The sequence below is a fragment of the Musca vetustissima genome, unplaced genomic scaffold (genome assembly GCF_032173495.1).
Source record: "Musca vetustissima isolate MV318-11 ecotype Yass unplaced genomic scaffold, APGP_CSIRO_Mvet_v1 utg195704, whole genome shotgun sequence".
NCBI classification, from domain to species: domain Eukaryota; kingdom Metazoa; phylum Arthropoda; class Insecta; order Diptera; family Muscidae; genus Musca; species Musca vetustissima.
Window position 1 is genome coordinate 6,226 of NW_026874985.1, and position 10,869 is coordinate 17,094.

General features: G+C 35.5%; 1 protein-coding gene across 1 annotated transcript; it reads left to right on the top strand.

Annotated features, from left to right (window-relative positions):
• The first annotated feature begins 2,733 nt into the window (after positions 1-2,733).
• On the top strand, positions 2,734-3,667 carry LOC133337500 (pyrokinin-1 receptor-like). The gene is made up of 3 exons (XM_061545720.1): positions 2,734-3,138; positions 3,302-3,448; positions 3,610-3,667. Exons 1-3 carry the CDS (start codon positions 2,734-2,736, stop codon positions 3,655-3,657), a joined length of 600 nt encoding a protein of 199 aa, XP_061401704.1. The 3' UTR covers positions 3,658-3,667.
• The last annotated feature ends 7,202 nt before the right edge of the window (positions 3,668-10,869 follow it).

Consider the following 10,869-nt stretch of genomic DNA (forward strand, 5'->3'; position numbering starts at 1 on the left):
ATGCCACGGTCGATTAATACAAGCGGAGAGCGACCATCGGCTGTTATGGCGGCCCACACCATCACCATGGCCGGCGCTTGAGTTCTTGGTGGCCAACCTAAGGTGCAAAATTTCAGCTGACCTCTTTGGCAAGTAAACACGACCATTTTGTTTGTTTACAAACTGCTGGACAACGAATGTTTTCTCATCGGAGAAAACCAAATTCAGCAGTTCACCACTTTCGACCAAGCGAAACAAATCTTTAGCTCCTTTGAGTCTATTTTCTTTCTGTTGCGGTATGTTCAGCTCACGAGCCATTTTCGGCCACTGCGACGCCGGTTTTTATCAAGTCTCTTCTTTACTTTTCGAACCATTTCTGCTGATGTTGCTGTTTTCTTCCGTCCACTTCCTCGACGTCGGGCTACATTATCAGTATCACGATAACGAATGATGGTACGAGATACAAAGATTTATTCAGATTTAATAACGATAGCCGCTTGTGGTTTTCCAGCCAAATATAAAGAAATCACACTATCAAACTTGAATTCCATCACGAATAACTTTTTTTCTGGAAAATTCTCACCCAAATGCTTTTGTACGCTTGTAGACAATATAATGAGCTGTCACTGGAATAATTTTAACAGCTGTCGGAAGAGTGGCTTAGAAATGACAACAGCCTGAAGTTGGTTGCAGTGTATGTCTATTTGACCCTGCATGTCTATTTGATCCGCTAAATGTTGGCCGATCAGCCTTAAGACAACGATGCTTTTTAGCTGGCCTGATTATATTTGCAGCCTTATGAACACCTAGAAAAACATACTAACACTAAGTTTTTTGGTCAATTTCATACCCTAAATAATAACGATTTATTGTGATGTCTTTGTACAAAACCGAACTTCGTTCCCCAATTAAAAATTAAAATGGACAGATGGACACCCATTCTGGGTCAATTCTGCTAGTCGAGATATTACGATCGGTGCACCAAAATAGGAATTTAGGTAGGAGAAACTGGTATTTGATGGACAGGAATACAAATATATAAACACATATGAACTGGACAAAAAAATATGCATGAATTATACAATACATTCCAAAATCAAGATCGTTAACTAGGCATTCTTCGATGTTCGGAAATAAACTGCAGTCCTACGGTTCCAAGTCCCCATTGTACGACGGAAGCTATGTGTGATAGGCGCATAAGTATTTGGTTTTCCCTTTGTTTGTTTTTCGAAGACTTCACTCCTAACTGTACCACTTGAAATTGATCTCCTACGCTGCTCAAGCAGAAAAGTCTTCAGTTTGACCAGTTATGCCGAAGAAGTGTTTATTCCCTGAGTAACTATCGTTGGATGTGGTTCGTTTTCACAGACCCACATGATCGAATGCAGTTTTCCTTCGGGTTCACACGCATAAATCTTTAAAATCACCACAAAATTTATTTGCACCAATCGACCAGATACGGGATCCTACGAGAACAAACTTTGTTACTGCCAGGTTTTCATTCTACATCGAATACATGTTGGGAGGAAATCACACGATATGTGATATGACGACCTTACATTATCAGTACCATCAATTTTCTGTGACAAACCGGCCATTTTCGCACGACCATTGTCTTCAAATCTTTGTCAAAAATGATGGCACGACAAATGACAATTAATTCTATAGCCATAACATTTTCGATACCATTTTTGAATGCGATTAGTTCTTATTTTCGACGAATATTCTTGCTTCGATCGCCACGTTTGCGTATTGACCCCATATAGAGTAAGGTGTTAACTTTTTATTTTCGATATTTCTAAGCCGAAGGGAATATAATTTGCCACTCCGATTTCTAGGAGGTGGAAAAGTATGTTTACTGGAAATATTCACAAGAGGCCAATATTTTCACATAGCTCCATATTAACGCCCCCACCATTTTCTTGAGCAAAAAGGTTATTTGCAGACAAATTGCAGTAGAGGTCATATGTTTTGCAGTATCTCCCATTGAAGAGCAACTCTCTATTACAGGTTTAGCCACAGGTTCCAAAAAATTTCAAAATAATTAAATGTTTTGACAAATCCCCTATTTAACGGCCCGCTTTTTTTATTCCAGTATGTTGAAGGTCCTAGCCGAATTTTCCAACCTAAGTATTTGTAACACTGTGCAATAAGACTTTAAGGGGCGGAAAAATTATGTGCTTATAAATTTATCCGGTTTATTATATCAAAATCCGATTCCAAAATTTAGCGATCTGGACTTTTCTCCTGCAAATAAGTTTTATTAACGTGTGCAATTTGTATTTCCTTTTCTCCTCCTGCAGAGAATTAATAATACCCTAATAAATATTCCAAATAAAGCCCAGACCTTTTTAGTATTTTGGGAAGATACACTGGAGGGTATACAACGTTTGGCAGGTGACATTCGTACTTGATTTTGATTGCATTTCCATGGAAAATCTTCGATATATAATCCCATGAATGGGGTATCCTCTAACATCCTTCAAAACTTTCTGTATTGAATTTGTCATCTTAATTTCCCGTTGAAAATCGGCCAATACAACAGAATTGTAAATGAACTCAGGCTTTTGTGAGTAAATAAAAATGAACATCGTACATCATTGGACAAAAAACATATCACCCAAAAACATGCGACACCCTTTATTCTCAATTATGTATTACACTATTGACAATAATAAGTATTTCGTGATAAGCTATGTGTGATATTTTAGTCAAATAATTTTGTTTTTGTTGTTGTTTTTTCTCTCTATTTACATGTTATCCTGCCGAAAAAAACCAAAAACCCCAGTCGCTGTTGTCATTTGTTTCTTTTTATGTTGGGCCCCATTTCATGCTCAACGGCTAATTGCTGTCTATGGTCCTGGGGTAATAGCGGATGGCGGCTCGGCACATAGTTCGGATATTAAAAGCGACATTAACGATGCTGTGGCTGATGTGGAATTACTAACAAGCAGCGAAGATGTCCGAGACAGTCTCAAGAGCAGCACCGTCAATGTCAATAATAATAGCAACAACAACAACAACAGCAACACCAAGGATCATCATGAGGTCATTTACACGGTGATGACATATATATCGGGGGTGCTCTACTATCTGTCGACGTGCATTAACCCCTTGCTGTACAATTTGATGAGTAATAAATTTCGCCAGGCATTTAAGGTAAATCGTCTGTCTAGTCAATATTCATGTTTTGCCTAGTGATTCATCATCTGTTAACAAATTATGTTTTGCAATTATTTGTTTAATTTATTGAAAACAAATTTTGGTGTAATAAAAAAGTTATTGATTCTCTTTTTGCATTTCTTTTGTTTTTCTTTTACAGTCAATTCTATTTGGCAAGAAATCAACAGCACAACGTAGATCTCAAAATTCTCATCGCAGCATCGGCCGTAAAACCACCTTGACTTCATCGTCTGGCCAAAGAGATTCCATCGAATCCGAACTGCAATCGAAGGTGTCATTAATGCAGGTATTTAGCCAAGAACGAAAACAGAATTATGACCTTATTGTTTATAATATTTTGTTGGCGAATAGCTTTTGATGGAAAATATTTTCTACTTGAATTTTATATCTTGTTTTGTTTGTTTGTTTCTTTAATTTCGTTTTATTGTTGTTGTTGTTTCTTTACAGACTGTAATGAATGATCGGAAAATAAATAGCGAGGGAATGATTCCATGATCAAGTGTACATTTTGATATACCGATGCATACCTACATATTTAGTAAAAACAAAACAGAAACAAATTAATTTAAGTAAAAATTATTAATTAAGAAACTATCCATGATGCTGTTTTTCTATGTCGAAAAATGTCTTAAAATCTATCCTTACAATAGAAGTATGTTATAATAATGTTGAAAGAAGAATTCGTTCTATATCGCCATATAGAAACCGTACCATAAATATGGAATTCCTGTTAGGTTAATAAATATACATATTTTATTAAAAACAAATATGTTTCACAATTTGGAACAAAGGCATAAATTTAAGTCTGTGAGAGCTGATATGAAATATATTCCCCAAAAAAATATTTGTAATTATGTGTGATCATCATAATTGTGTTTAATTGTAATTATGTTTAAATAATTGAATAAACCAACAAAACATATTTTAAGATATGATAAATAAAATTAATTCTGTTTACTTAATTAATTCATTTTTTCAAAATTAGCAGGCACAGGTTATTTTTTATAATAATAAAATAAAATTTTATAATAAAATGACAGTCTACAACGTGTTCCTTCTATAAAGTGGACATCGAAGTAGACGACATTGAAATGCCGATTGTTATGGAAACCTCTAAAATGCAATACCTGAGAAAGGTCAATAATAATATGTTGGAGTAATTTTCAACGAGAAACGCAAAGAATGAAAGGACAGTTAATATATCTAGGAAGTATCCGAATGAGATAGAAGGTATCAGTCGGAATTGCCGACAGATATATAGTCTCAACCTTTAACATATCGCTCATTTGTTGCATGACCGGGTAAATCAAAAAATAGATTTTGCTGAAAATGCGTTTTAAGTTTTCAGCTTCTCAATCCTAGTGTGTAAGGAATATTGATCCGATTTGTTTACAAAACATGAATTCTTATATAGCGAACAATTCTGCATCCTTAACTTAAGCATCACAATTTTGATTTATGTCGGTCTTGCAGTAAACTAGCGATATCTTGTATAATTATACCCTACACAACTATGTTGTCAGGGTATTATAGCTTTGTGCAGCCCCAAGAGTTTGAAACACCGCGAAATATTGGTCCTAGACCCACCTTTAAGTATACCGATCGTCATATCTCGACTAGCTGAGTCGATCTAGACATGTGTGTCCGTCCGTCCGTCTGTCCATTATAATTTGTAAACACGATACAGGCCACAGTTATGGACCAATCTTCAGGAAATTTTGCATGTAAGATTGGTTCTGGCCAATGAAGACCCCTATTGTTTTTGGTAAAGATCGGTTAATATTTAGGGGATGAAATGGACCAAATACTTAATTTTTGTCAGATTTTCTGGTCGCTCCAGAGGCCGCAATTATGGACCAAACACCGCAAAATTTTACATGGATAAGGGGATCGGGCTAAAGAATAAACATGCATGTTTTGATAAAGATCGGTCAATATTTAGCGGGTCAAATGGACCCTGACTTTTGTGTGAAAAATGATACAATTTGTATTCTATGGCGTATATATAACCTCCTGACGGACATAGACCCGAGAAGTTGATAGTGTATCCAAGAGGAATGGTTGACCTTTCAATTGATACAAATTATATTGTCGTATGTACTCGGATGTGGGAGTTACACATAAATATTTACAGGTACTTACGTATTCATATATAATTTAGTAACCCATTAGCACACTAGAGGGCGGAAATATATTTTGAAATTTTCCATGAGGATCCATGTATGATATATATATATATATATATATATATATCTGCTAAATAATCGAGGTATGATCAAAGTCAACGCCTGTAATTTTCGGTGATGATCAGATAATAATATTGGGATAAACTGGACCGAAAACTTATTTTTTTGTGTTTTTTTTCGAGTCGAACATCACAACACAACCCGCGGGGAAGGAATCTGGCCAAGTAATTAGAAGGACTATACTGAATATTAGTAATATTTGTTGCCCTCTAGTCGGTCAAGAGGGTGCAAATATCGCGAAATATTGCCCAAGCTTAGAATATAGAACAACAGAAGTTCGATTTTCGTAGAAGTTGTGTAGGGTATCATATGGTCGGCCCCGTACGACTATACTGCTCCGCTCACTGGTTTCTGATATGTGTATGATGTTTTGGACAATATTTCCAGGTCTGCGGATTTATTCGCCGTTTTCGACAAATTTTATGTCTAAATCTAAACAGGGGTTCATTTAAAAATTATGAGAATTTGTTAGTACAAATATTAATGTGTGTTAGTATGTTCGATATTATAGAACTTAAAATTACTTTACTTAACTGGCTTATGGCAGAACGGTTGTTCCATAAGACGAGCTTCAAAAGATTTCCAAGCCCGTCGGACTTGTGCGCATCTCATCCAATTTGAATGACCATTTTCCGAGATGTTGTCTTCTACTTGAGTTTTCCATCGGATTCGTGGCCTTCCCCTTCTGCGTGAACCATCATTTGGCTCGCTTTCATATGACTTTAGAACTGAGGCGATTTTCATACATTCTCACAGAGGTGGCCTTGCTTTTGAGTTGCTCACTCAGACCATATTATCATCCGTTGACCAACAATATTCTCCTCCGGATTTCAAAGCTGATGTTTTTAGTTTTGTTTATGGCGGCACCGAGGTATATAAAATCATTCACTACCTCGAAGCTGTAGTTTTCAAGTTCTACGTCTTGCGCTTTGATACCATCAGCTGGACCTTTTCGTCATTTACTGTCAGTTCCACTTTGGCAGACTGCTTCTCAATTCGTTCAAAGGTGGCTGTTACCGCTTGCAAAGTTCGGCCCATTATGTCGATGTCGTCGGCGTAGGCGAGTAACATATGCTGTTTGGCGTATAGAGTGTCAATTTCTGTTCTCGTATAACATTTTCCAGCAGGATGTTAAATAGGCCACACGTTTTCGTTCGGTATTGAAGGGCTCCGAGAGGTCATTTCCGACCTTAACTGTTGTCCTTATGCCACTTAAAGTTATTCTGTATAGTCGTATTAATTTTGAAGGAATGCGGAACGCAGACATGTCGGTAAACACCTCTGAGCGGATTGGACTATCGAATGCGGCTTTATAGTCGACGAATGGGTGGAATCTGTCGATGTGTTTTTCGTGGGTCTTTTCTAGGAGTTGGCGCTGTTTGAACATCGGGCCTATAGTGGATTTGCCATTTCTGAAGCCGCATTGATACGATCCATATAATTGACCATTGGCTTCAGTTCATTGCAGACTAATTTCCCTATAGTTGGCACATATAGTCTGGTTTCCTTTTTGTGCACGGGACACAGTAAGTGCGTGTTCCTGATCAGCGTCCGGTATTGAATAGTTGGCGGGTATTCGATCGGCGCCTGGTGCTTTATTATTCTTCAGCCGATTAATTGATATTATGGCCAATTTATACCATCATCTCTTGTTGGTCCTGGGATATCTTCTTCACCGTTGCTTTCCAAAGTTCTCCTTTCAGATCCTCATCACGCTGTCTGTATCTGTCACCAGGTTTCCTTCTTCATGTCTACAGGAGGATGTGTCTGCACCTAAGTCTTCTGTTTTATATTTCACTTGTTGGTAAAATTTCTGGACTTCATTCGGTACATCACGAATTGCTCACGCTCAAGTTTTTCTTGTTCTTTCTTCTTTTTTGAAAATACGTTTCTTCTCTCTCTCCTTTTTTCCCGATAATTCTCTCTCGCATTGCGTGTTGCTACTGTTTGCATGGTTGATCTATATGCTGCCTTTTTCACCTCAGTTGCATTACGACACTCCTGATCGTACCATGGGTTTGTTGATGGTGGTTTCTTGATTGTTTGTAGGGAGTGGACAATTCTTTGCCATTGTGCTTCTATATTATTATCGTACAAGGAGTGCTTTCGACTAGCAAGTGGGTAAGTTGACCGGTGTAAGCTTCTGCAACAGCTTTTCGACGTTGAGTATCCGTGTTACCTATTCTGCATCATTAAGACGAGTGCGAACCTCGGACCGATAGAAAGTCTAAAACACTGGATGAATGCCTTCCGTCTATCACAACATGATCAATTTGATTTTTCGTGATTTGATCGGGAGAAATCCAGGTGGCCTTATGTACATCGAAATGCTTAAATCTGGTGCTATTAACTACCATGTTTTTTGCTGCCGAGAAGTCAATCAACCTCACGCCGTTGTCAGATGTTTCTTCATGGAGGTTGAATTTTCTAACGGTGGGTCCAAAAATATTTTCTCCTCCTAGCAGAATTTGAATGTCATGGCCAGGGCAGATGTCATATGATGTTTTCAAGCGCCCGTAAAATATGTCTTTGGTTTGCTCATTTTTGTTATCCGTCGGAGCATGGCCGCTAATAAGAACATCGCTTTTATATGGATAATATCAATTCGCTCATCTACTGGAGTATACCTGGAGACAGGGTCTTTTATTCTCCTATTAGCCATAAATCTGCAGCCAAATGCATGACTCATTTTGATGACAACTACGCCTGTCCCTTTCCATCGTATTTCCTGTAAGGCAATAATATCAGCTCAATAGTTCAAGTATTTGTATATAGAGAAGGTGCGGGCAGAGCGTAAAAAGTTTTGTTCTCACGCACTTGTCTTTGTGTGTGTGTCAATGGTTTTTCAATTGGTTCAGTTGAATGTGTGTGACAGAATAGTGATATTTACTCTCGCGAGAGAGCACGCGTGCGGTTAAAAACTTCTCTGTCAGTATCACTATACTGAAGTGTATTAAAACTATAGATGAGCTGTATGCAGTTTTCTCCCTGTAAAAGAACTGCAGGTCTTCTTCTTTCTGTAGAATATTATAAAATACTCTCAAAAATTCAAAATTTTCAGAAAATAGTCGTTTATGTTAATACATAAACAATGGCATCAATTTGAATCGTTTCTATATATTTTTTCGGGAAGTGCTTTTGTTATTTCTATTCATATTTTTATGTTTTCAACTTTCAATAATGTATATACTTTATGGGGTTATAATGAAATTATTATTTTTTCCAGCCTAAGAAAAGCTAGAAAATTGTGTAAAACAATCGATTCATTGGGTTAGATGTTTCTATGTAGGATAGTAATTGGGTAAAACATGTGGGTTTCTACTTCAAAGCAATCAGCCGGTGCCATGAGATTAAACATCTGGTAAAATCATCCGGAAATTTTTATTTCTATTTTTTATTTTGGAATTGTAGAAGTAAAAAAATACACCCACGCAATTTCCCATGGAATATTTTTTTCACGTGCTCTATTTAAATTTAATATATATTTAAATACGTTCTTTTCCCGAAATGTATTGGAACTGACCTATGTTATTGAACTGACCTCGTATACTATTCAATGCTACATCTTATTATTCATTTCTAAGAGTATATGAAATAGAATGCAATACATTGTATTTTGCATTTCTCAAAACCAAAGAAATAAAATTCAATATCCAATGACTCTTTTAAATAGTAATTGTCATTTATATTTATAGCGAAAAAAATAATAACACTCAATTTTTTGTATACTCGTATAAATAATAGTAAATATCCATACAAATGGGTATTTAATTTTTATTTATGTGTTGTGTGAGGGCATGGAGATTTCTTTCTCAGCTTTCGCAATATATATGTAAGTACATATGTGTGTGCAAAAATAAAAACAAAATGAGGAACAAAATACGCAAGAAAAAACCCCAAATGTTTCTATTTTGGCATTTCATTATTGTAACGAAATTCAAGAAGAAAAAAATATATATAAAACAAATGACCTTATTTTGTTGTCTTCTAAGGTTTCATTCCGAAATAATAAAAAAAATATTCCAAATCGTCCATCATAATCAATGTGGATGATATGCAGTTTTTGTCCTCCATAGAAATGTTGAATAATTTCTGGAAGATATATTTAAGGTGTAAGGACTTAAGTATTTCAGTATGCATTCGAAGTCCAGCAGCCATGCACACATAGAAAAGGTATTACCAGGTATGTAAACGAGTTCCATTTATTAAATTAAAAAAATGTTGTCTCAAATAAATCCTTTTTTATTTTTGCATGTCATAATACATCATTAGGTGTATGTATGTAGATTAAGTTTGATGCATATGTGCCATAAGAAAAGAGAAGCAAAATAGAATGAAGTGAAACTAAAGCAAAGGACTTTCTACGAAAAAATTAATATTTTTTCAAAGGACCAATTCAAAAAGGCGTGGATTTTTTAAAGAATATTTTTTCAAGGACTATAAGAGGCGTGGATTTTTTAAAGAATATTTTTTCAAGGACTATAAGAGGCGTGGATTTTTTAAAGAATATTTTTTCAAGGACTATAAGAGGCGTGGATTTTTTAAAGAATATTTTTTCAAGGACTATAAGAGGCGTGGATTTTTTACAGAATATTTTTTCAAGGACTATACGAGGCGTGGATTTTTTAAAGAATATTTTTTCAAGGACTATACGAGGCGTGGATTTTTTAAAGAATATTTTTTCAAGGACTATAAGAGGCGTGGATTTTTTAAAGAATATTTTTTCAAGGACTATAAGAGGCGTGGATTTTTTAAAGAATATTTTTTCAACGACTATACGAGGCGTGGATTTTTTAAAGAATATTTTTTCAAGGACTATACGAGGCGTGGATTTTTTAAAGAATATTTTTTCAAGGACTATAAGAGGCGTGGATTTTTTAAAGAATATTTTTTCAAGGACTATAAGAGGCGTGGATTTTTTAAAGAATATTTTTTCAAGGACTATAAGAGGCGTGGATTTTTTAAAGAATATTTTTTCAACGACTATAAGAGGCGTGGATTTTTTAAAGAATATTTTTTCAAGGACTATAAGAGGCGTGGATTTTTTAAAGAATATTTTTTCAAGGACTATAAGAGGCGTGGATTTTTTAAAGAATATTTTTTCAAGGACTATAAGAGGCGTGGATTTTTTAACGAATATTTTTTCAAGGACTATAAGAGGCGTGGATTTTTTAAAGAATATTTTTTCAAGGACTATAAGAGGCGTGGATTTTTTACAGAATATTTTTTCAAGGACTATAAGAGGCGTGGATTTTTTACAGAATATTTTTTCAAGGACTATACGAGGCGTGGATTTTTTACAGAATATTTTTTCAAGGACTATAAGAGGCGTGGATTTTAAAGAATATTTTTTCAAGGACTATAAGAGGCGTGGATTTTTTAAAGAATATTTTTTCAAGGACTATAAGAGGCGTGGATTTTTTAAAGAATATTTTTTCAAGGACTATAAGAGGCGTGGATT

Excerpts from the sequence above, each read along its gene's own strand:
- LOC133337500 (XM_061545720.1), top strand. The coding sequence starts at position 2,734 with ATGTTATCCTGCCGAAAAAAACCAAAAACCCCAGTCGCTGTTGTCATT. Across the intron at positions 3,139-3,301 it reads AATTTCGCCAGGCATTTAAG|TCAATTCTATTTGGCAAGAA; the intron begins GTAAATCGTCTG and ends TTTCTTTTACAG. Across the intron at positions 3,449-3,609 it reads CGAAGGTGTCATTAATGCAG|ACTGTAATGAATGATCGGAA; the intron begins GTATTTAGCCAA and ends GTTTCTTTACAG.